Source organism: Enoplosus armatus, chromosome 14 (genome assembly GCF_043641665.1).
Source record: "Enoplosus armatus isolate fEnoArm2 chromosome 14, fEnoArm2.hap1, whole genome shotgun sequence".
Lineage (NCBI taxonomy): Eukaryota > Metazoa > Chordata > Actinopteri > Centrarchiformes > Enoplosidae > Enoplosus > Enoplosus armatus.
The window spans coordinates 7,358,919-7,384,848 of record NC_092193.1 but is presented as its reverse complement, the minus strand read 5'-3'; the positions used below and the strand labels follow the sequence as shown (position 1 = coordinate 7,384,848).

The 25,930-nt window shown below is 38.9% G+C and overlaps 2 protein-coding genes across 6 annotated transcripts; one reads left to right on the top strand and one right to left on the bottom strand.

The window, feature by feature from the left end:
* Window positions 1-3,151: 3,151 nt before the first annotated feature.
* ccl25a (chemokine (C-C motif) ligand 25a) lies at window positions 3,152-5,535 on the bottom strand. The gene is made up of 5 exons (XM_070919211.1): window positions 5,490-5,535; window positions 4,720-4,791; window positions 4,269-4,386; window positions 4,027-4,126; window positions 3,152-3,776 (listed from the first exon to the last, which is right to left on the bottom strand). The coding sequence occupies exons 2-5, from the start codon at window positions 4,781-4,783 to the stop codon at window positions 3,747-3,749; spliced, it is 312 nt and encodes a 103-aa protein (XP_070775312.1). The 5' UTR covers window positions 4,784-4,791; window positions 5,490-5,535; the 3' UTR covers window positions 3,152-3,746.
* A 7,045-nt stretch (window positions 5,536-12,580) lies between these two features.
* Window positions 12,581-24,788, top strand: ranbp3b (RAN binding protein 3b). Of its 5 annotated transcripts, XM_070918729.1 has the most exons (17): window positions 12,581-12,602; window positions 14,704-14,759; window positions 15,156-15,192; window positions 15,298-15,375; window positions 15,486-15,557; window positions 17,700-17,765; window positions 17,983-18,075; window positions 18,304-18,413; window positions 18,789-18,908; window positions 19,287-19,387; window positions 19,493-19,568; window positions 19,665-19,761; window positions 20,903-21,027; window positions 21,119-21,239; window positions 21,955-22,097; window positions 23,195-23,390; window positions 23,595-24,788. In XM_070918729.1, exons 1-17 carry the CDS (start codon window positions 12,581-12,583, stop codon window positions 23,636-23,638), a joined length of 1,557 nt encoding a protein of 518 aa, XP_070774830.1. In that variant the 3' UTR covers window positions 23,639-24,788. The 5 variants fall into 5 exon arrangements, with proteins under 5 accessions (XP_070774830.1, XP_070774831.1, XP_070774832.1 ...); XM_070918730.1 differs by lacking the exon at window positions 15,486-15,557; XM_070918731.1 differs by lacking the exon at window positions 17,983-18,075.
* The last annotated feature ends 1,142 nt before the right edge of the window (window positions 24,789-25,930 follow it).

Genomic DNA, 25,930 nt, shown 5'->3' with positions numbered 1-25,930 from the left:
CTTGTACTGTCCTAAAGCACCTTGAATTACACCAAACACAAAGGTGTACTAAAGATGCTATACAAATAATGTCTGAGTGAGGTTTGATTGATAGCTAAGCATAAAGACTGGCAGGACACTGGCTCTCACCGAGGTAAAAAAAATATACCAGCACCTCTAAGGCTCACTAATTATTCTAATTAACGTGCTGTATCCTGTTCGTTCCATATATTGGAGAGAGTCAGGCTAGCTGTTTTCCCCTTCTTCAACTCTTTATGCTAAGCTAGGCTAATCGCCCCCTGGCTCCAACTTCATATTTAACACAGACATGAGATTGACGCTCTTGGAAATAGGGCGAATAAGCATATATCCCAAAACTTTTCCTTTAATAACTTTCTTCTGGTTGTAGCAAAACTCAAAGAGCAGAAATTGATTTCAGATTTGAATCTGATTTTCAATAGAGGCTCTGATGCTATGGAAGTATATTGACGACAAAAGATTTACTTCCATATCATGCTAATGCGACTCACTGTGAATGAAAGTGTAGGCCCAAATGTACGTATTAGTCCAATAATCTTTCAATAAACAAATATTAAATTATAATATTTTTTGTGCTGGTTATTAATTATATTTTTGTAAAATAATATAACGTATTCCATTTTGTTTTCAATTTTTCCTGCTTACCTGTTTATTTCCTGTTTATTAAGACATGTTTAATGTTCTAGAAACAATAATACATAACTTCCCAAAAATATTCCTTTGATCTTTTATTCAAAGGAGGATGTGGAGTTTATATCTGAAAGCGGTTAAATTAAGTTACTTGTATTGTATTGCTACTGTTGTATCTCATTATATTTCATATGTACAGTATTTTTCATTTGTCAAAATAGTTATATACTGTATGTAAATGTGTGTAATTATAGATATTTTAACTTAAGACATTTCCTGAAACCTACATATGATAAACTGAACTCAACATTGAACTTCACTGACCTTTAAGAATGATAATGAATGACAATATATTTCCATCACATATTGGCATAATACAGTCAGGCGAACAATTATTTACGATCCTGCAAATACAGTTCACAGCTCATGGTGAAAGAAAGTAACTGTTGTGACAGTTTTTTGGGTTTGGTTGAACAGTACAAAATATCAAGGCAATAAATATAATGTCATTTCCAAATTACTGTGGAGTGCAAGGTTTTACGACTGCTTTCATCTTTCTTTTGTTGCCCTTTCTACCTTTCTCACATAGGGATCATGATTTATAATACCCACATATGTGTCAGTCTTCCGCACCAAACTTGCACAGACTTCTGTTGACATGAAAGTTATGAAAGTGGCAGAGATACAACAACTGGAAATGGGAACAAGTCTTAAAGCCTCCTGTAAAACTTTAGAACCTCATTTTCCCAGCTTTCTGTGCTCAAACATCATACTTCCTGTAATTCATCACATTTGTTTCAGTTTAAAGTGATATCATATTGTTTCCCTGTCTCATACTTTCCTTTCATCGTTTTTCCCCTTGATAAAAGAAGGCTAAAATTTCTGCTCACGATGCCAAACAGCTATTTCTTTCTGCCCCAGCATGCAAAAGCAAAGAGTGCAGCACATTTGTCAGCATTGTTGGGATATAAACAAGAAGTAACAAAGCCTCTGCACCAAAATCCTTTTCAAGCTGCAACCCAATTCTTTGACCTCTGGAAGTGTGGCAACTATTAGTCATATAGTGCAATGCAATTTCGTATGTCCATAAATATGGTATATGCCAATGTCTCTGTAATTATGAGGTATTTGTCAATTTCAAGGTCCATCACCTTTGCCTGTCGGCAATGTTGGCAGCCTATTCAAACAAATACTTCACCTGCGTACTTGAAGGATTCTCTGCTTTTTAATGTTGACAGCCCTAGTTTTTTTTTAACAACAACAAACATATCACTTTCACATCTCAGTCACATGTACATTAGCTGAGATTGATGTATTCACACCTTGCCTTTAATCAACAAACATTAGATGGTTAATATGCTGCAGCGCACAGGTCTGTACTGTCTGACAATGTTGCTACTGAGGCATATTTTAACACACACTTTGCAAGACAAAGCGTGTGCATGTGTGGAAGTCATCAATCTCCACAGACAGTGCAGTCAAACACACTGCATTACTTACAGTGAGATTTTATCAGCTGCATGTCCCAGCACTTCTTGTGAATGCCCATGGAGATGAGAGAGCAACGCACATAGTAAATCCTGCACCATGTCAGATCAGATACTGCGGGTCGTAAATCAGCACATCACATTCACAGATACTCTCATTGAAGCTTTATGTGTGCCTGCTTTCTTTCTGCAGATATTTTGCACTGCAGTTGCAGTCAGAATATTTAAATATTGGGATTATAGAGTATTATAGAGTTATAATTTGTTAATTGTTAGATATTAGTAGCTGTGAATACTGTGCAAAGCAAATCCACTGTAGTCAAAATCCTAATGGCTCAATTTTCTATATCCACATTCTCTGTTCAGGGTCATGGCAGGTAGGATGGATTTTATCCCAGCATGCATTGGTTGAAAAGCAGGGAAACAGAAGAAAAATATTCAAAAAAATAAAAAAAATAAAAAATGCAACCCTACAATGTAAGATTCTATGCATCTTAAAGGGAAACTGTGTGAAATTATAGTTGATTGTGTTGGTCTCTTTTTATTGTGATCTGTAGTAGGAACAGTGGAAGTCAAAGGTTGTTTAAGGTGAGAGTAGTTACAGACTTCTGTGTAGTATCTAACAGTAAAATATGGCCAGCCTAAACTGCATAAATGTTTAATGACGATCACATCAGGTGTTGAGGGAGAATTTATAGCAGCCTCATAAAGACACCTGTGCTGACGTTTTAGGGAGCTCAGTCTGAAGGTAAACATTTAGATGGTTACTGCTGTATGCCTTGTGTTAAGACAAAATACTCATTCTTGAACTTTACTTACACCATACGGTTTTCAGGAAGATTATTTTCTCTTTATGAATTTGTATGAGCAACAGCAGAAATTGTGTGTCCCCTTCTAAAATACAGTGTAAAAATGTTTTTAAATTCAAATAACATGAAAGAATAAATTATCAAGAGGAAAAGACAATAAAAAATAATTTATGTGACCATAATCATAAAGCTTTAAATGACACTGAGTGGGAATTGATAAGCATGTTTATTGTAATAATGCTTTTATGGGAACCCATTTACTGTAATAAAACCTATACACAACATGTATAAAAAAGACAGACATTTAAACCATTTAGAAGAAATTAAGACTCCTTTTCTATGACACACAATTCAGAAAGACATTTACATTTGACAATTTGTGTTTGCACATAAACAAGTATAGACATCTGAACACATCATGTTACATATATACTGTGTAGTATTACCATTTACACTCCATCACCATTAATTAAATGGTTTATTGAATTTCTGATGTCTCAAAAGGCAAGAAAATGGTCACAAATATTCTCATTGAAGCAGCCACGCTATTGAAGGTGTTTATATGTGGTGTGTGGTGGTCAGTCGGCCTCGGGGGTCCAACCCTGAACGACAAAGAGCTGCTGCGATTCTACCCGAGCTTCTGACCTTTATCATAGTGCAGAGTGAAAGCAAAAGCAATGCTTCGAGATTTCCTTAGCCAGCCTCCGGCACTGCCTTCCAGTTAGACACCATAAAACCGCTTGTTGCTTAATGATATTTGGCAGAGGCAGGCAAGATGAACGAGGGCCATTGTAGGAGGTCCTCAGCCTCTGGACGGCTGTCGTGGATGATGCTGGGAAGAGCAAACACATCCATTTGGACATCAGTTCACAGATATTCAAAATTGTTTTAGGTACTTGTGAAAAATCGTGTCATTTCTCTTGATTCTAGAGCAGCAACACGCCTCTTTCTTACATCAAGATACAAACTCTAATTTCTGGAAAATATATATTAAAATAAATATCCTTTGTCGCTAGGTTGTTAGAACACAAATAGAAACAGACATGACTTGATAAGTTTTGGAGTGCAAAAACTTTACCCACCTTATTCTTTCCTTTCTTTTTGTCAATCTTCTTCGTCAGGTCTATGACCCATTCCTCTTTGGGGTCTGTGCATAACACACGCCCCCTCCTCATAGTGAAGCTAGAAGATAATTAATGCAAACAGATTTATTTTGAGTTACAATGATAGAAAACGTCTGCTAAAATAAGAAGTTTAAGAAGTCTGTTTTAAGTCAGTTCAGCTTTAAAGTGGATGTTCTTAATGTCTGTGCATGTGTACTTACATTATAGCGGGGATGTTGCAGCCTCCATCTGTCACCTGCCATCTGTAATCCACTGCATGTTTTTGAGTCCTGTGGTTCATTTTTTTGACATACTTCAAACAGCAGTCGTCGTAGGCCACTGAAGGATCAGAAATCAGTAAATCAGAAATCTGGTCCAATCCAGTGCAGTATGTACAGTATAATATAATTTATACTGCATTATTTGTTCAACATAGACAAAGTCCATCAAATCAATCAATAAAAAGGCAATTGACACCACTAGGGAATGCTAAAGGTGCTGAAGAAATCAATAAGCGAACAGAGGTGCCACATCTGCCCACACAGGTACTTCAGCAGTAATCCAGCCTCATAAACCCTCATTTTATCTTTGCTGTGTGATCACAACTCTGTATTACATGCCGCCTCCGTGATACTCCTGCCAGATACCAGCTGCTCTTTTACAGTGTCTTACCTTGTGCCAGTGCAAGACAGAGACAAGATGCGGCCAGCAGGAAGAACAGCGCGTTGAACCGCATGGTGCAGTCTGTAGATAAAAAAGTGGAGGCAAAGAATTACAATATTTACCTGCTATCAGCCTTATCACTCCGTGGTAATTGTTCCTCAGTTCCTCCCACACTTTAACCCTAACCTTGAACCTTGAACAAATACTTTCTATCAACTCTCTTTGTGTCCGTACACGTGTATTCCATTTAAAACACAGTACAAAGTATCTAACAACTGTGACCTTTTTAACTCTACTACTCTTCGTTAAACAAATCTCAGTGTCTTTGAGTATCTTCACAGGACATTTTGGTACCTGTTGAATAAAGCAATCATAGTTCTACAACATTAACCATGCCTATAAATGTTTCCATTATTTTTGCATTTTTTTCCCCATAAGAAACAAAATTAAATTATGCTGCTTTTGATGGACAAAAAACCCAATCAGTTAGATTCTGTTTGAGTTCAAGTACAACAATGAAATTCTTAACATTAACTTGCACAGGGATTGCAAATAAAAACATAATAAACTAACACATTTACATTGATTTGATGTGACTGTGATGTGAAATTTCATTGATGAAAGTTAAGTAAACAATAACCCAAACATAAGTGCTACAAATGACATAAATACTTCTGAATGTTTTCTAATAGTAAAGTACTAATGACCATTACAGAACACTGAGGAAACTAAAACAGAGTGCAGCGTCTCTATTCGTATTAGTATTACAGGTAACTCACCTCTAATGCTCAAGACGTATTTCGTAGCTCTCTTCTTGTGTCTGTGCATGAGGCGAGGCACTCTTATAAATCAGTCAGGGGCACTTTTTTTCAGGGATCATATTTCCATAAATGCAACTCACCTTTGCACCCCGGCTCATCTTTCTTTTTTTTTCTTTTGTATGTTGACGCAACATTGATGTGGGTTTTTTAAAGCTTTTTCACCCCAGGAGTTCATGACTCCATACAAGATGTTTGTGTGTTGCTGAATCCAAATATTAGTTTAACAATGTGCCCCCCACCTAATGTAGGGGGTTTCATAGAAGGAGAGCTGGAGATACTTTTGATTTAAATAAAACAAGAGCAATGAGAGCCAGAGATTTCATGCAACGATATCTAAATTCTCAAGAAGTTGGAACTTCTCATTAAATAAGCAGCATGCATGCATGTGCAGGGGGGAGGTCGCAGTTCTTACACATCTCATATATCTTTCCTAGTCTACATTTAGAGTTAGAAACAGGCTTCATTGTCCCCCATGTTGCCTGAGGTTGTTGTAATTAGAGTCTGGCCTGTTAAACTCTTAAAGGTTTTAACATCCCCTCACACTGACAGTTACATATTGAGAAATACTCAGTCTTCCAGAATGACAGTTGAATGAAGGTGTTTCTGTTCTCAACTTATCCAAAGGTTGAGAAATCATTGCACTTAAGAACTCCATGTAACAAAAAGGGTGGATTAACAAACTGAAATGGATTTTTTTTTGTGCTAAGCTAAGATGTAGCTGTTCAAACGTGTTCTGCAGAAATCCATGGCCTTGTATATTTTCGAGAGAAGTGCGTTATAACAAGCAACACAGTTCGATATTTGTATCTTCTTCCTCAAATTATGTATTTCTCTTTCAATACAAGCACACACCATCACACACACCAGTTCGTCCTTTCTTAATGATTAGACTCATATGTTTTTGATATTAAAGGAAGGAACACCAAATATCTATTTATATCAATATAATCATTTTAACAATAAAACAGCCCTCTTTTCCTCAGGGCTGACAGCAGGGTAGCTCACATCTTTTAAATTGCTGATGAAAACAAACTTTTAACTCCAGGTTTATATCAGACACTCCCCATGTTGTGGCCTTGGGTATGTGGTTCCACTCGTCCCCTCAAAACAATGCCCCTGCAGTCAAACCTGCTCTACCAAAATGGTGGCTGGTGTTGCAGTGAAATCCAGTATCTGCTCCTATTTAATTTTTAAATATTTCTGTTTAGAAAACTATTACCCCTCCTTGAGTTTTAAAATCTTTTGTTTTTATACACGTACAATATAAGATTTGTCTTGTTTTCCAGAGATATCCATTTAAAAGACTCCTCTGAATGCATCTCACTTTCAGTCTTTAACTTGAATCATTTCTAAGCTTCATTTGACCGCCATGCACACACCTCTGTTTTATAGGTATAATTTTTTTGGGTATTCATTTAGCTCTTTTTTCTCAGACATAAACAAACAATATTACATTGTATGCTGCATAGTATTTTTATGGTGAGATAAATTGTGATCACTGTCTCTAGTTAGCTTTTTGAGTTTGAAACATAAATGCTGCATTTCCTTTCGAGAGCATAAGTTGATGTTCAGTATAAAGGTGACAGTGCTGCTGTCGCTCATTTACTTTTAATTATGTGTGGAAGTCCCCAACAGATTGCACACACGACATTTTATCAGGCCATAAAGGCTACATCCCGGGAATCAATGTGGCTAACCTGAACTGACAGTTGAAAGACCTGTTTTGGATCCTTAGAGCTGACGGGAAACAGGGAACAAGAAGTCATTAGTCACTGCATTTAAGAGTATGTATATCTGAAATTAATGGCTCATATGTGTTGGCATTATAGTTATATCAACTTGAGCATTGTGACAAATGAAGCACAACATAGGTAACTGTATGCTGCGGCGGTCCATACTCAAACCAAAAAAAACGCATGTTGCTGTGGAAATACAACGTCTCGTGTAAAAAAAACCTGTTGACTTTCTCAGTTATGCTTGTCAGTATTCTCAGAAGAGCTTGACTCTATGATGTATGAGACATCAGTGGTCAGATGGTACAGAGGTACAGTGGTACAGAGTCAGATGTGCAGTATCCTTCCTTAACTGACAGTTGAGAAGCTTTGCATTAAAAACACTTGTCAGCATTGCCATATCGCGTATCCACCCAAAGCTTTTCCTTTTAATTCTTGAAAACAGGCCACAGTGTTCTTTTCACACAGATTTTTCTTGAACGCTTTGTGACAGATATTAATGAGCCTTGAGTGCCTGAGTGGACATCCGATAGCTCTGTTCACTGTTTATACTCTTACCAAGATTCCCATCCAAACACCCTGCTAAAGTCCACTGAGGCGTTTCATGGGCCTGCCCTTTTCATTTCCTTTGCCTGCAGGATACTGGTGCTCACTTCAGTTGTTTACCACACTGCTACTCCAGAACTCACAACTGGGCATTGTGTCGTAAAGAAAGAATCTGAGAATGTCCTGTTTCTTCCCAGTTGCCACCCTGTTAAAGCAGTTCATATATATTTACTCACAAATTGCCTCAGCCTTTTTGTGTGATTCTGGTCTTGCTCCCTGCTAGCTGTGTGATCACAGTACAACATGAAAGAGATCTGAATGTTCGTTGGCAAAACAACCTGTAACTTCAACAAGAAAAGACAACTCGAGTTGGCTGTGATTATCTGTATTCCCGGCTGTGATTGCATATTCAAAATATCCTGATGGATTAATGGCATTGACTGTTTGTCAGGAGATGATGGTCCACTGCCAAGGGTACTTGGATTCAGGCCGTGCGATGATACAGTGTGTTGTCTTCAGCATTCCTTTCAGACAATACGATATGTTGTTTTATCCCATCACTGTTGCTGTCATTTTGCATGCATATGAAAGAAGACATCTCCAAGGAGCCATTTATCAGTGTGTGAGAAACTTAACTTTGGCACACAATACAAAAAAGCTACAGTAGAGATGAAGAAAGAGCTGTCTGACGTGCTGTAGGCTGAATAACGATACTGATGAACATTTACTTGTTGCAACCATCCATTTGTAAACGGCATGTTCCTGAAAAAGAAAAATGAAAGCAAACGTAGGGGGAAAACAATCAAAAGAGAAATTAGTTTCTATCAGTTGCTTTTATTATATTGGGGGGGGGTCCATGTTTTCTGGGCATGATGACGACAAACAGAAAGGTCAATGAGTTGCAAAATCACTAGTTTTTCTCCTGCTGCAAAAAAAAATTGACATTAATGTCAAAGAGATCAGGAGATAAGTTAATTTAATAAGTGTAATTTTGCCCTGATTGTTTTAAGAGAGGAAACGTCACAACGTCTTACTATTGGGGGACTGAGTATTGACAGCAAACTTCATCACAATCCAGATTTTCAGATACCACCAACAAAATAACATAGCATTTGGCAGAGCAGTAAATAAGGGTGTAGGGGTTGGGGTGGTGGTGTATCACATGTGACTTTTGAACGGTTGACTGAAGTTCCTGTCCTTTCACAGACCTGCAATTAATATTGGCTTTTTTTGTTGCCATAACCATGATCTTTCCCTCACCTCAACCATATATGCCATGCACAGATATTGTAGAGAGAAGTAATTTTAAAAACGCTGGCACTGGACGTTGCCAAACATAATCTGGGGTTTTGCACAAAAGTCCAATATTAACCTTCTTTTTGTCACTTGGGTTCAGACACATGAAAAGCTATGTCCAAGTATCACTGGTACATTGGGAGTGATGTTACGCTACAAGTCTCCCAGGCCTCTGCGATTGTGTTCACCATGAAAAATCATAAGGTTATGCACATTTGTTTGGAGCCATTCCACTGCACTGCTGTGAGTGCAGTTTAGTTTTCAAGCTAGCATTTATATTTTATTTACTCTGATGTATTCATCACTCAGCTGTATTAAGTGCTAGCCAGAAGCTGTGTTCTTCAGATGACACTGCTCAGAAGATAAGATCAAATATTATACCACTCAACAAATAAGATGGTTTTGGGTTTTGTATTTGAAGAATACAATATTTGCATCATAATTACCATTGTTTTTTCCAGTGAAATCCCCCAGGGTTTAATCTTTTAGGTGTTAGTTACAATCATCTGGAAAAAAAACAAGAAGCCTGTTATGTAACAGAGTGCATCTGAGGTGGTCTTACAGTGCTTCAAAGCAGCACATATCATTATATACATCAGAAGGACAGGAAGTCAGCTTTTCCTCTGACGGATTCTGAAATTAGGGAGCCATTTTTATTTTTCTAACAATGTTACAGAGCCTGTTTGGAAATCGGCTACACTGGATGGTAACACAGACAACAAAAATGTATAAACATTTATCTGGAGGATAATTACAGTTTGGTGAAAGTTAAGCTCGCTGGCCTGCTACCAATAAAAATGTTGACTCACTGATTACTACAGTGGACATCCACTACACTGACGGATAAGAGAAGAAATGAAACTGTTCTGGCTCAAAGTACAAGCTAAGCTCTCCTGACAGATGATGGCCTTCTGTGGCAAACAGCATAAACACAAGTGGTGGCTTGTTTGAGTTGTGCCTGAAGGGGAATTTGAAGTATGACTTTTTTTCTATAAACGTTTGGTCGACATTGTGCAACGCTAACTGTTGTGAAATGTGCTCTATTCAATGTTCCTTAACCATAATTGAACTAATAAGGCATAACAACTGGTTCTCAGTTTATATCTGCGCTGTATTTGCCCCCACTGCTTCTTTTATGGCTTTATCTGGCACCTGGTCACTTTCTAATGGAAACATTTCATTATGTATGAGCTGTTGCTCTAACCCTTATTCAATACAGCAAAGAGACTGATTGTGTCAGAATGAGAGAGAGAGAGAGAGAGAGAGAGAGAGAGAGAGAGAGAGAGAGAGAGAGAGAGAGAGAGAGCACGACAAAAAATGTGTTTCATTCCTCAACAGAGAGCAATTAGGATTGTAATTAGTGTTTTAATTCCATTATCTCAAGATAATAAAATAATTGCAATGTTGACAATGTCATCTGGACATAATGAGGTTAATTGTCTGGTTATCTCCAGAAAAAAAAGTACTTTTAATGATAACAAAAGCTGTGGGGAAAATGTGTATAAAATGAAGAAATTATGGAATAGTACAACCTTTAAAAATATGGTATGTAGGGTTTGAATAATTCAAAAACTTTTGTGAACAACGTTTCACTGAATAAGCTGATACAGAATAATATATAGCATATGTTAACTGTGTGTGTATAAAGGAGGCGTACCTCCCGCTCTAAATGCTAGTTTGCCCTCTGGTGGCAGAAGAAGTGAACTGCATTGGCTTTAAATTGGAAAATGACGCATGCAAAGCAGCAGAGGAGCAAATCATCTCAGACTGTTTGTAAACAACACAAAGCTACAAAAACATCAATATGAAAACAGTTGGATAGACAAAGATAGACAAAGAAAGAAAAGACTGAAAGGGGTCAAAATTGGGGTCCCCAAATGTCCAAGCAAGTGGGTTTGATCCGAGAACAAATCAGCACTGCAGAACAGTCCATGATGCTTTCATGTCTGACACACAGCATAGCAAATGTGGCCTCCATAAAAAGTACCAGTGCACCAGTGGAAGAGGAGAAGGAGAGTCCTAGCTGGTGTAAACAATGCTCGTTTCAAAACACTCACAAAAGGTTTTGCTAATGTTTTATGAGGTAGGAAATGTATTCCACATGTTTGTTAGACCTCAATGATACACATTCAGTGTTTGTCTGTGTGTTTTGGTGGGAACAATGAAAACTCAACAGGCTATCTTTCACTGAGTCTGTTTGGTAAAATTACTCATTCTTGACATTACTGCAGACCATTTGCTGTTAGATTTTTGTTTTGATTTTATTTCCAGTGAACATCGTGTCTGTTATTTTATGAAGGTCTTTTTTCTGACCATGTTAAAGAAAGGCTCATCTCTCCTCATCTCTGCGCCACAGTGTGTACAAATGTAAACATGATGATTAAAAGGAGACATACAATCTGAATCCCTGAAATGTGAACTATGCCTTGTTTGTTTACATTCACACTATTGACTGTCATACTAAATACCACCACCACCTGCACAGTAACACTTCTGGGGAAGCCTGCAGAGCTACAGCTGCAACTGGAAAGGTAAATAAATAAGTAATGTGTCGAGAAGTGAACTGTCTATCCAAGATTAGAATAATCGTCAATGTGGGAAGGGTTTTGGAAGAACCATTCCTATTCAGTCTTTTTTTTACACAGTGAATATATATCACTTTGACATATTTATGACTCACCTTTGCTATTGACTCACCCTCCTCCCTGTCACATATGATGTGCAGAACATTGCTGCAGAAAGTTTTCGTCTTTTTTCAGCTTCTCTTTTGTCTCCTCCTTCGCCTCCCAGAATCTGTTATCTCTCGGGAACTTCTCTTGAGGTCCGTTATTGTTGCACTCTGGACATTTTATGTGTTTGCTTGTGCACCGTGAGCAGAGTGTCAGATCTGTGCAGCATTTCCTTCTCCTGGCAATTTGTCACGTCCCCCATCTCTCATTTGATGAAATCAATCATCATGACAACAGCGATGCCAACTAAGATGTCTCCATGACAACTCTTAGGAAGATCTTGAGATGTGGTTGAAAGCCCCAGAAAAAGCTAGCAAGTGGACCCTGAGTTATGTAGTGTCACTACTCTTTCCAAAGTCATAAGAAACTCATCTCATTCCTTATCTTATTTAAAGTTTCTGTGTCCCTCAGTGCAACCTTATCATAAATCATCATAAATCTGTGTTATCACAACATGGTACATTTCTATAGGGGCCTTATGCGTCGCAGTAGTGGGAGGCTAACCAAGCAAACTTTAAGTTGTTCCTGAGGGCCGGTTGAAACATGTGTTCAATAAAAAAACATAAATATAGTGACAGCTATGGATAGACTATTTTGGTAGCTTACTGAAGGCCACGGGAGACGGCAGGGGGTCGCTCACTGCATTGGTAAACGGCGGCAATGTGCTCTCTGCCACTGAAAACATTTCTGCCTCAACTTGTATTATCTGCGCGGTGGGTTGTGGGTGTGTGAGCGTCGAAGTAAAATGGCGGACTTGGCAAACGAAGGTGAGTAAGTGGCAGTATGAGAAAAACAATACAGCTACTGTGCCTTTATGTACGGTGCCAATACATTGTCTGCATATTTTGATAACTGAAATGAAGCTGTTTGGCCGCACGTTAATTGTGAGTTCAGGTGAATTATAGCTTCGCGGCGTTCACAAGACTACAACGTTAGCAAGAAGGCTAACAATGCTATCGTCTGGGCTGTGGGTAATACCTGGAATGCCTCGGAACGCCCTCGAATGCTGCCTGCCTCTCGCTGGCTTACTTCCTAACGCTAGCACCCGGCTATTTATAGGCAGTGTGTTTTGCCATTTGTGGCATTTGAAGCTTTACTTGTAACAAAGCGATTATACAGGCGCAGTGCTGGTTTGGTAAATTTTCGATGGATAGGAAACGTATACAGTACTACATCTTCCTTGTTATTTAGTGTAGTTAGCGCTCAGTTGCAGGATGGCTTGACGTTCATTTAGGCGCGTAGATAGAAAAACGTCAGTCAAGAGACAATGCTTTGGTGTAATCGTACTTCCTTTTTTTTCTCCTTTTACTCCGCTAAGATCCGCTTGTCATTATGTTGATATGTTAACTATGGGGCGATTCAATGAGAATCTTGGTGTCATTGCTAGTCAGGCGAGATGACTCATGCGGGATGGAGCGCATTAGCAAGCTAACTATAGCCAGTAAGCTAAGCTACATTCGGGACTTAGGGAACAACCGGTGGCGCCGACTATTTGCTGGAACGGGTCAGATGGTGTAAATGCTAGCTGGTTAACATAAGCCGGGAGCATCTCGGGCTGCTTGAGTTTCTGCAGTGAATATCAGTGTTGCATGCTGGATTTCTTACATTCATTAGCCAAGATAGCTGACTGCAAGGCGCAGATTGATACAAAGCTGGACGTTAAATATAGGTCACACAACATTTTCATGCTTTCTGCCATTAAACGTGTTCCATACATAAACTGCTAGTATTAGCAGCGAGGGGGTTATGTTAGAGACGGTGAATGTCGGTCCAGTAAACAATCCTGGCTGTGTGCTGTCGGCTATTTGGCTGTTACCGCATGTATTTGTGTCCCGGCAAGGCTCACAACGACAAAGATGCTACACCTGCTCAGTGTAACAGGCCCAACCCAGGCAGAGGAAAACCTTTGTCTGCTTACATTATAGGATTACACTTTTCAGAGGTTACAGTGTGAAGGTAGACGAATCAAGTTGCCTTAGGTGACATCAAATTATTTACTGGCCTGGCGATTGCTATTCTAGAATTGGTTATGACAATAGCTTATAGCAGCAACAACATCTTTGGTGGTGAGCTGAATAAAATCTCCTTTTTGATTTCAAAAGTAGCTAAAGTTGCTGTTTGGCCATGTGGAATGACTGAAAGTTTGATGGCTATGTAGTACATGGGTATTTACCTTAATCTCTTTTCACATTTGCTCATATTGTTAGGTATGTTAAGGTTGTTTAGTTTAGGTCAACATAATGTGTGTACCTCATTCTTTCTGTTACTCCTAATAGGATTGCATGATTAACTGTAGTATAGTCTGATTAAGAGTTGATTTCTTTTGACTTGCTGACATGGACTGAAATTCGACATTGTTCAGCATTACAGAAATGTATGTTTTAACACATCCCTGTTTTACACTTATTTTTGACTCAGCTAGTCTGATATTTAAATAAACTATAAACAGTTGTGTTTTACCACACTGGAAGCTTCACCAGAAGTATTTTATATAGGCAAATACTGTTCATTTGTGAGCCAAAAATCTTCCTTTCAGTCTGTGAAATATTGGATGTCTAAGTGCACCTCCCCATAATTTTGACTTTCGGCAACATATGTTAATGACCGTGGTGTGTATCACTGTGGTTGAAATTTGGTGTTTGATTAAGTGCTAGATGATTATGCTGATTAGTACTAATGCACATAACCTTTTAGCTTTATCAACATTCATGCTGTCACTGCGTTTAAGAGGAAAATGAAGGCCACTGTAGGCCATAGCCTTAGCTATTTTGTTTTCTAGTGTAAACCACAAAGAAGAATCAAACAGACGAGGTTGCTGTACACTTTAAGTTAGTTTTTGGATGACTAGCCTACATCTTCTCTTAACAGACAAGCCTGCCATAGCGCCTCCTGTGTTTGTTTTCCAAAAAGATAAAGCACAGAAGGTAAGTTTTTCTGTTATTCAAGTATTTATTAAGGCTGAAGCCATATTTTATAATTTTGCAGACTTTATTTATACTGATATTCAATCTGGACTGCATTCTTGAAAAGCACATATTACAGAAGAGTTGTTAAGCGCAAATCTTTCACCATTAGCAGAACTGACAAAACTTGATGAAATGTCAAAATCTGTTGACCTCATGTTAAGTATATCTTGCTTGAATTGTTTGAAATTGTTTTCCATTATTGCATTTCCATACTGAATACCAATGAGGTCACGCAAGATGCAACTTAGTGTTATTTTAGATGTGACCTTATATATTTTTTGATGATTTGAATGACCAGGACTACTCCTTTTGGGATAAATAAGAACTAAAAAAACATATTGCCTTCTCTTGCAGCGATCTGCAGAGGGCTCAAGTGCAGAGGATGGAGAAGGTAAATCGAATGTCCAAAACAGGCCACTTTCTTTGCTAATATTATCTTTCTCATATATTTATTTAAACTGTAATATTATTATTAATGTTTTGTTACCATTTTCAGATTCAGATAAAGACGAGGGAAGCTATTGCCCTCCTGTGAAAAGGGAAAGGACCTCATCGTTCCCACCCCCACATTCTGGTAAGGGCACGTGGTGACTAAGCAGAGCATTTGTGTTTTTTCTTGGTTCTTGCTTGTGGTGTACACATTGATTTGTATTCTGAGTGCAATGCCTGTTCGCTACTTTGCAGTTCCCAAGAACAATGTATTCATGCCCTCAAGTTTCTGCCAGTCTCCGACTGGGAACTCGGACTCTGAGCCAGGTGAGGCATCTAGACCACCATTAGTTTCTTTTCACAGTTTAAAGCCCCCCTGCAGTAAAAATCTTAGTTTCAAAGGTCAAACATGTAATTTTTTCAACAGTTTAAGGCAACAAACACAGTAAGTTGATTAAGATTGGTAAACAATAACTTTTGCTAGCCCAAGTATTATATGTTAAACATATGTTGATGTTTTCTAATGTCATGACATCAATAGTTGCCAATAAGATGTCAGTGAAGTTTTGCATATTCCCTTCCTTCAAATGCACCTCCTTTACTCCGACCACCTCGACTCAACTCGCATATGGTAATTTTACTTCTGAGCTAGCCCTTTAAGTATCTGCTGTTGAGATCTGACGTTATTCATAGATAGAGGAAAATGTGCAGTTACAGAATGCAAAGCACAGCTTCCACAGAGAGCCAGATTCCACAGGCAGCAGTGGAGTTTTTTTAGGATGGATTGAAGGGAATATACATTGAAGATGAGTGTGAAGTTGAAATAAACAAGAAATGTACTGGAAATTGCCTCTTTTTATATGTAGTATTAATCTTGTAAAATTACAATAAATTGGAACAAACATTCTGTGCCAGATCAGTGCATTCCTAGGAAGTTTGGCATCTCTCTCTGTATCGGTTCAAGCTGGTTTGTTGAATTTAGCTTTGGATTGAGGTTTGGTTGTTTTGTAAAAATTTGGTCCTCCTCTCTTTCTGTCTTTGGCTGCACCAAAGGTCTGTGTCAGTTTGTGTCATGTGTTGTAAATAGAACATGCAATATACCCAGCAGAGAGAGGTGAAGCCTATTTGTTTGGTAAACTGGTAAGTAGTCAGTATTAAATGAAATAGAACTTGCTAAAGAGGAGCTTCTTAAAATCCCCAGTAATTCAGAGAAGGCTCTTTGTGGGAACATTATGACCTTGTATGACCCATAACTATCCCTGTACATAATGTAGTTCTCTTCTGGATTGTGACTGTTTGAACTGCCAAGTTCTGAGTTTACTGGCCAAAGTTATGACAGCAATATTGGAGAAAAGGTGAGCTTGATATTGGTAACGGCAGAGGGTTTATTATCATAAGATGCCATAGTGCCACATGTTGGTAGTTTCCTGCAGTTTGTGTGGTGCCATTGAACATGTCAGAGGAATGGTTTATTAGGAATAATAAACCAGTTGTGTTTTGTGTTGGTGGGCCACCCTGCCTTATTCTGTAGACCGCACAAATATAATGGCCGTTCCCGGGTTAGTTCTTTTCTCTCCCCATGTCATATTTGGTGGTACAAGTCGGCAGGTTAGGTTAAGTTTGGTCCTAAACATGCATGTACGGAATGGGTTTGGGTCTCAGTTCCACGCTTGTGTAGACTCTGTGCTGGGGTGTGGGATCCTCTGTGGGTCAAACATATAGTATTTATGATATCGCAGTCGGTGGCTCGCTGTTCACAATCTCTGACAGAATATTTGTTGTGGTTCACCATGTGCATTTCATTAGAGAGAGAAATGCAAAATACAGTGACTGAAGTTGACTGACATGATGGCTGCAGTGGGACTAAATAATTCACAAAAACACATGCATTTTTGTTACATTGTTAAAGTGTGCATTCTCTGTTAATAATTGATCTGTTTATATATTGTTTAGTGTTGGCAGGGGTCACTAGTTAACACACATTTACAGAGAGGAGGGAGCAAACAAACAAGGCGTAATTAATAACCATTTTTAGCAATAGAGCAGCTGTGTCTAGTGTGCCTCTATTCCCTATGAATTATGCTGGTTGCTATGAGATTTTAAAAAATTGTAATTTCATTTGATATTAGTGTTCGCTAGACACAGGAACGATCTTGTTAATGTTTCGGAAAAAGAGGATGCTGTTTTTAAAAGTCCTCTCTGCTTCAGCACTGATTAGAGCCAGGTCATGTCAGGCTCATAAAGCCACTGACATAGAGAGTCAGTGGTAGAAATAGATCAGAGGCCCTAGAGCACGCCATGGTACTGTAAAGGAATTGGATCGCAACACAACTCTACAAGGGTTGCTGTGGTAACGGGCCCTGTGGTTAGAAAGGTGCAAAGACACAAGGAACGTACCCTTTGTAAGTTGCCGTCTAACTCTCATATCTTTTTTTAATGTCTGCCTTCTCTTGTGCTCCTTCTCACCAGAGGAGAAGCCTGTGGGGTTCCGTTTAAAGCCGCCAACTCTCATACATGGACAGGCACCAAGTTCAGGTTGGTGTTTGAGGTCATTAGCCTTCTACGTGTAGTATTTTCTCACACTGTCTTGGTTTAAAATGGGGGGGGGGAAAGACTTGAACATGAACCCAGATTTGCAACCTTTTTATATGACCCCTCTCAGAAATGGAAATGGCACATCTAGACTTGAACATGTAGACCCAGAACATCTCATTGTGTTTAAAAAGTATGAGACAAGTTGGCTCTGTTGCAGGCGTCCCAAGTCAGAAACCCAAGGAACAGCAACGCAGTGTCCTCCGCCCTGCAGTTCTCCAGGCGCCGCCCTCTAAATCACATATAGAGTCCAGTGAGTGCAGCTTGGAGTCACCTGCACTTATTAGTTGATACTGAAACATTCTCAAACATCATTAAAATCTTCTTTGTCTGATAATTCATTTAACTTTGAATGTTGATAACTTGCATAGTGCAAGTGCATAGTATGTTTTCTGCATGTGCCTTACAAGCTAAATTTCCTTTGAGACAAAAAAAAAAAAAAACAGTAAATTATCTTTGTCCTTTCTGTCTGTTCATCTAGATTCCAGTTGTGGAACAAACGGTGTGAAAAAGTCATCAGATGGGGCACCTGTGACCCAGTCCCTCTTCCTGAACAACACAGAGCACTCAGCCACCCCGACCAAGTCACAGGTGAGGACTGGCTAAATCTCTTCCTGTTATAATCAAGGACTTGGTATTGAAAAACACTGACAGTCAGTTCAGTACAGGCTTTGTCTAAGGCATCAGAAAGTCAGGGAAAGCATAACACTGAAGGTTATTTACAGCAGAGATAAAGATGTGTGGTTATTTTCGTGCTCCTTTTGTAATGAGGAAGTATATTGATTCTTATGTTACATCTAAATGTTAGATATAAATAATCACTTTATTGAAAGTGAGATTTGTTAGTAAAATTTGCTTTTATTCTGCTCAGAGCAGTGTTGGAAGGATTGTTGTACAACTGGCACTATATAGGAAAAGACAGTCAAATATAAAGTTGACCCTGGGGCTTTTTTGTTCCCATTTCAGAAACATGAAAATGAGGAAGATGGAGCAAGTGGTAACAATGACGGAGACGAAAGAGAGAAGAAGGAGACGGATGTAGCAATATCTTTTGTGTTTGGTCAGAATATCAAAGACAGAGCAAAGGTGGGTTGTTTTCCACTCGTTTTACACCTGCTACTGTCATATAGTGAGCATGCAAACTTGAGGCAAGAACGTGTGACAAGCAAAAACCGTTGTTGTTGTGGCAGGCAGGCTTTAACACATTTGAGTTGGTCTTAGTTCCCTTGCTAAGAGAACTTCCTTTAGTGTTTTGTGACTCATTTACTGATAAGAGGTGCATTTGTATTTGTATATGTGGTATTTTGTACAATGTCCAATATCATTTTGTGGTCAATCTGAAACTGATGGTGGCAGCAATATTTTGACAGTTTGAAAATGGCATGTTAGTCAGTATTTTCATCAATGTGGATTTGTAAAAGTTTGTAAAAACGTCATAATATTTAACACATTTATTTTCTCTAGTTGGAAGAGAACAGTACAGAAGGCAAGTCAAAGGATGGTGTGCCACTGGACTCTCAAGCAGAGGGCACTAATTATTTCTTACAGTACATCTCTACCCCAAGGTAATGAAATTGTGTCCTCCTTCGAGTATTTTTAGCAACTCATCTTCATTCATGATTAACTTCCATCAGCTCACTAATGTTTCTTTTTCTTTCCCGTCCTTTCAGTTCAAAAAATGCCACAAACAGTACAGACAGTGGGGCAAAATTTGTTTTTGGGCAGAATATGTCTGAACGAGTTCTGGTGAGTTGATGTAGCCTGTTGAATAGTGAGTCTGCTGTCTGCCTTATTGGAAAACTCATGAACAAGTTCTAATGATCACCTTTGTTGTGTTTTCAGAGTCCCCCGAAGGGCGAGTCCTCAAATGAGGAAAATAAAGAAGTTTCAGCAGCCCCTGCTTCAGAGCCTTCATCACAGGAGACCACCCCAGAGAAGGGTGAAAACACCACCCTACTGATTATTGAATATGTGTTTGATGTTTGGTTTGACTATTAATAGTTTAAAGAGAGACACTTGGTAATACTCCAGTGATGACCACAAATGACAAACACAAGACCTGACAGTTAAATAAGCAGTTTAAATAGTGAAATATGTCTTCATCTATTTTACAAGTTAAGTCTTTTAAAATCAGCATCAGATGTAGTTGCTAGCAGCTAGTGTTTTATTACCACTCCCTAAAGAGCTGTGGATGTAATGAAAACCTACATCTGTAATTTGAGATGCAGATTTTGTATCACTAGTGGTCCTACGCATTTCCTTAAACATTAAGTTTTTTTCTGTATAGACAATCACCCTTTCAATTTGATAGCACAATGACTAGCAGTAACTTATTTAGTTACACTCGCCAGCACAAAGTTTTGCATATATACCCATACATTTTGACACAAAAGAGGGTATTTATCTGCCCTTTTCCATTACCATCAGATTCAATGTTTATTCACAGCGAATACAAATAACTGCTAAACAGGATTTTTTTTTTCACATCTGTGCCAAGTGTGAAGTGAAATTAATTCACATCACTAGAAAATATCATTGCTTGTTTCAAGGGGAAATGATACATTGCAAATGTAAGACGGTATACTGCATGACTGATGAATATGTTGCATGTAACAATGGAGGCTATATACAGATTTTGATTGGAGTAGTATTTTGTGGGCTAAACATGAAAGGCTACATCACCTAGTGAGCTATTGCTGCACATACATTTTTGTATTTGACAGTATGTTTCAGTCATCTTTGTTCATTGATAGTGAAAAGAAATATAGCATTTTATATCTGTTTTGGGGACAGCCGTTCATTAATGTGGGCTTAGAGCTGATGTGGCTCCTCTCTGCAAATGATCTGCTGCCAGTACAGCTCCTGTGTTAGGTGACGGTGTGCCAGCCTTGGTCCGTCATGATCACCTTTCAGCACTGGCATGTCCCAAAATTTGAGAGAATGATGTTTTTGTGTCACTGCAAGAACGTTATGAGAGTGACAGGAGACTCTCTCTTTAATTAATTTAATAGATATCTCAGGAACCAAATGTTAACTCCAGCTATGGGCAGATTTCTCACCACTGTATTTTATCTCACCAGTGAACAGCGTGTCAGAGTCTTTGGAGGAGTCTGCAGCAGCTTACACCAAAGCCACAGCCAAGAAGTGCATCTTAGAGAAAGTTGATGTCAAAACTGGAGAGGAATCAGAAAGCAATGTTTTACAGGTAGGAGGCAGGCTCTCTTGATTCAACTCATGCAGTAAATAAATGTGGCAGAAAGCAATACACCTTGTTTGTTGTCACTCTCTTACTTCAGATGCAGTGCAAGTTATATGTTTTTGAGAAAACTGCTCAGTCGTGGATAGAGAGAGGTCGAGGTTTGCTGAGGCTCAATGATATGGCATCAACAGACGACGGCACGCTACAGTCCCGTCTAGGTAAACACACCTGCATAAACTTCTTGGGGATGAAGAAAGTAAACAACTTGCTGTTCGGAATGTGCACAGTCAGATTTTTATGGCTCTGTTATCAGTGCATGGTTTGATTGAAAAGATGAATGCTTGTGTTTGTTTGTGAGTTGAACGTTTGTGCCAGATAGATATGGGATGATTAGAGATAACGCTTATCTCAGTAAAAAAAACCCAATACAAATGGTTTTTAGTTAGTGGTTTTCATCACCATTATTAATACAGTACCTGACTTTAAACACAAGGGGGAGCCCATTCCTGTGCTACACACTTGTGTGGACTGTACATGTATATATGATGATGGAATGTGGAGTAAGAGGTGTTTGTCATCAAAGAAAGAAAAATGTAAGAATAGAAGTCAAAGCTTTCCTGAAAATTTTTGGCTTTTTAAAGGATTTTTGTAATGATAATTTCAGACCATAGATTCATAATAGATAACATTTCTTATCACTATGTATGCTGTTGAACATATAATACTATAAAATCTTGGCAAACATAACATCCTTAGTCACCTTGGAAAGGACACTTGCTGCGGCTATAGGCCTATAGTTAACTTATTACTACTATTTATTTTATCTGTTTTATCATAACAAGGACTCGGAGCCAGATAGAACCATAGACAACAAATCAAGCGGCTGCTTGGGCCTTTAGTTCATTTCTGTTGTTTGTGTTTAAACCCTTCCAGTGATGAGGACCCAGGGCAGCCTCCGGTTGATCCTCAACACTAAACTTTGGCCCCAGATGCAGGTGGACAAGGCCAGCGAGAAGAGTGTACGAATCACTGCCATGGACACAGAGGACCAGGGGGTCAAGGTCTTCCTAATATCGGTATGTATCACCAAACACTATACTAAGGCTGTGCAGTTTGTTTGGGTTTTTTTTCAAGCTTGGGGAAGATAGTGATCTTCTTTTTCCCTGCACAAATGCAAAAAGACTATAACCCAAATATGGGCTATTGTTTATTGCTATAGAATGTCACTACCAGATGCTTCAATTAAGTAGAGGACGGACATCTGCTTTGATATTTCAGTTTCAGCACAAACAAGACAGAAACTGAAAGCAATCTCATAATTCACCTGCCTCCTCTGTTAGTGCTTCTTGACAAGACATCATCAGCCTGATATGTGCCGGCAGCTGGCTAGTTGGATTCAGCTCACCAGCAATAAGAAGTGACCTTGTGAGATAATGTCTCATCAAAAGCACAGCGAGCTCAGATCAGTGCGCAGTCTTTTTCCAGTTGATCACTCTTATAGAGGTGATGGTTAGATTCACTACAAGATAGCCAGAGCCAGCCAGCCAGCCATCCTGAGTACAAGGAGTTACATCCTTGTACTTACTCAATTTTCATGATATAGACAATTTACATATTGTATAAGAAAAATAAAATGAACTGAACATTATACCACCATGCCTATATTGAGAATTTTAGCCTTTTATATTTTAGTAAGAAGCATCACTGTTTTCTGATCTGTTCCAGTTTTAATTTGCCTGATTCTCTTTTGGTTTATGCAAACTTAACACTTCCTCCATATCTACCAGTTGTGTTGATAAATTCAGGATAATGTACATTTCCACAGCACTAAATCCATCTGTACAACGGCATAGTCATGCAGTACTCAACCCTTTGTTTTTAACAGAGGGCTCTCATTCACTTATTAATTTCAGTTGGAGCGAAGCTACTGTTAATGAAATTTAAAACTTCCTGCCCAGATGTTTCACATCAAAAGCCTTCCTGTGGCTCAAAGGGAATAATCCCTCTTTTCAGGAAAGCTTTTAATGTGAAACATTACATGGAGCTTTGAGTTGGAGCACTGATCACATGTTTATGCCAACAGTGTCATGTAAGAGTATGAATGTTGGTTTTTTTTTTGGTTTTTTTTCCAATGTGACTGAGTGGTCTCTCCCTCTGTGTCTCTTCTCTTCAGGGTAGCTCTAAGGACGTAGGTCAGCTGGCTGCAGCGTTACATCACCGTATCTTAGCCCTGAAGAGCAGGGTGGAGCAGGAGCCTGAGACCCCAACAACAACCATCCCTGAGGCCGAGGTACCGCAGTCCAACGAGGACGACAGCGACGAGGAAGACAATGCCTCTGCCTCAGCTTCAGCCTCCACTCCTGCTACGAGTCAGTGATTTTCATTGTTTGTGTGTGTGTCTCAATATTCCCTGGTTTACTTAATCTTAAACCAAATTAATGTCATGGTTTGGAGTGTTTGTGGATTTATTGCTGCTTTAGCTGCCTTTTCCTTGTTGGTACCACAGCAGCAGTTTATTTTGTGATAGATATATATAAAACTCTTGTCAACCTGTTGTCACTCCCTTCCTGCAGGTAATTCAGAGGGAGGAGAGAGCCAGGCAGCAGGAAGCACATAGCGTCACTCTTGGACAGCCTGCTAAGATGCTGCTGTTGAGGCATTTTGCTGTAGGCATCTCCATGGACACCCCTTGACCAACATGGGTCCTCCAGACCAGTACTTTTGGATATTAGAAGTCTAGCTCCAGGAAATAACCCCTTGTGCCGGAGTGTCTCACCCAACTCGTGCAGTTCATCTTCTCTGCATTCAGCGTAATATCTGGAGTCGTTTCTTCCCTCCCTCTCCTGTTTTGTGTTTTATTTTTGTTTTCGAGTATTTTTTCCTCTCCCCGATAGCAAAAATAAAGACTTCAAAGCTTTGGTTTGGGACTTTTCTGCTCATCATATTGATGAGTGTAAGGGTGTTTTCCTCTACATTTTAAAGTATGGCACATGTTAAGACTGCAGTTTCTACTTTGGGACCTTTTTACTCACTCTACAGTCGTACCTCTGGACGCCACACATCCAGAGGAGCTTCATTCACAGTGTATTTGACTAGTCATCAGTCAGTTGTTCCTTCATTGAGTTCAAACCTCCTCCTACCCCCCCATCCCAACCAGTTCGTGCGTTAGGTTTTGGCAAATGTAATTTATTTTGGATCGTCATTTTCATGAGGCATCTCACCACATATGTGCTGTTTGTAATGGCTAGCCAAGACCACTCAAGTTGTCATTAATAGCAGTTTCTTATATTTCCTATTGACCTATATTATACTGAATAAAAGTCTGAAACAATGCAGTTTCTGCTAATGTGAGTCAATGATGTGAGGACAAAAGAGCAGAAGGATTCATTTGAAATTTGTTTCTAAATTAATAAGATGTGTTAGTCATTCACCTTGTGTGTTTTTTTTTTAATGATTTTTTCCAAATCAAAAAAAGTAACTCATCAGTCTACATTCTGCATGTAACTGTTATTTCTTTTTTTTTCTTTTCAGCATCAAGGGTTTATTGTGTTGATACATTTTTTTATTTTGAAAATATAAAAACTTTTTATCCATTTCAATTTGGACATCTGGAATGAAGACTTACCTTCATGTGTGGAAAATTTGAGTGATAACTGTAATACCCTTTTGAATGTCATGTACATTTGAATATATCATTTAGTAGCGCACCATGTTTTCTCATCTCCTACAACTGCCCCCTTTACAAAATAAACCATTTTGGACTGACATCTGGGATTTTTCCTTCTGAAACCTGAAGTTTTTCTGTGCAAGATCCAAACTTAAATCCCAAATCTCAGAGCGAGACCTCCAGTTGAGTGTGTTATACCTTGACACTGATTGTCTTCTGTAGTTTGAAATCAAGCCAAAGAAAGGGAGAGTGGTTCATCTGTTTTGTATTCATGTGTTGGATCTGGCCTACAGGTTGATGTATGCTGTCCTCTGACTGCACTGAGCAGGAATCAGACCAAAACTTGCTTACATACGGTATGCATCACGCACAAGGTCATGAATATTTGATGCATGTACCTATCATAACAGCCTGACACAATCATATACATCCACACTGCTGCCGCTTCCAAGCCCTCCTTATCTGCCTTTCTGTGGCAACTCAGTAGGAATGCATTTTCCTACGGTGTCTCCTGTAAATGACTGCGACGGTGTAGTGAAAGTCACAAAAAGCAAATTCTGACCTTAGATGTTGGGACAGTATAAAACAAATCTATCTGCATAATTTTCAGTGCTTTTCCCTGAGGCCTTGACATCCTACACACAGGTTCTTCTTTTGTTTCACCTCACTGTGATTTCACACTGATTTTTTTTGGGTAACTACTGGAGAAATAAGCAAGCAGACTTTATTTATGTAGGACTCTTCTAAACAGAAGTTACAAAGGGCTTTACGGGAAGAAGAAACGCGGAAAGAGGGAGATAACAAAAAAGAGAGAAGACAATGAAGTGTCCAACCCACAAAATGCAATGTGTAAAAATTAAAGTGAATGCCAGAGAAAACAAATGTGTCAACAGACTGTTTCGAGGAGAAACGAGAGCAAAAGCATTGTCACTTGAGATGCGAGCCTCCTCCCAGTGGTCAGAGGGCACAACAACTCCTTTAAGTATAGAGGGGCCTGACCATGTAATGCTCTGTATGTCAAAAGTCAATCAGTCCTGTAACAGAGTCAGTGGAGAGCTGCTAAAACTGGTGTCATGTCTGATCTAAGCTTAATGGCTGTTGGAACTGAGATAGAGAAGATTTCCTGAGGCGAGTGAACAAGGCCAGTAGTCAGGGTGTGGTGCAATAAAAGCATGGATTACTTTTTCTAAATCATTAAGCTGAAGAAGAGTCTGATTGTTGTAATGTTCCTTAACTGGAAAA

Bases quoted from the DNA above. Each gene is read 5' to 3' on its own strand.
- ccl25a (XM_070919211.1), bottom strand. From the start codon at position 4,783: ATGCGGTTCAACGCGCTGTTCTTCCTGCTGGCCGCATCTTGTCTCTGT. The intron at 4,387-4,719 runs GTAAGACACTGT...CTGATCCTTCAG, and splicing joins CTGTCTTGCACTGGCACAAG to TGGCCTACGACGACTGCTGT. The intron at 3,777-4,026 runs GTGGGTAAAGTT...TGCTCTTCCCAG, and splicing joins AAAAGAAAGGAAAGAATAAG to CATCATCCACGACAGCCGTC.
- ranbp3b (XM_070918728.1), top strand. From the start codon at position 14,676: ATGACTAGCCTACATCTTCTCTTAACAGACAAGCCTGCCATAGCGCCT. The intron at 14,760-15,155 runs GTAAGTTTTTCT...CTTCTCTTGCAG, and splicing joins AAAAAGATAAAGCACAGAAG to CGATCTGCAGAGGGCTCAAG. The intron at 19,388-19,492 runs GTAATGAAATTG...CCGTCCTTTCAG, and splicing joins CAGTACATCTCTACCCCAAG to TTCAAAAAATGCCACAAACA.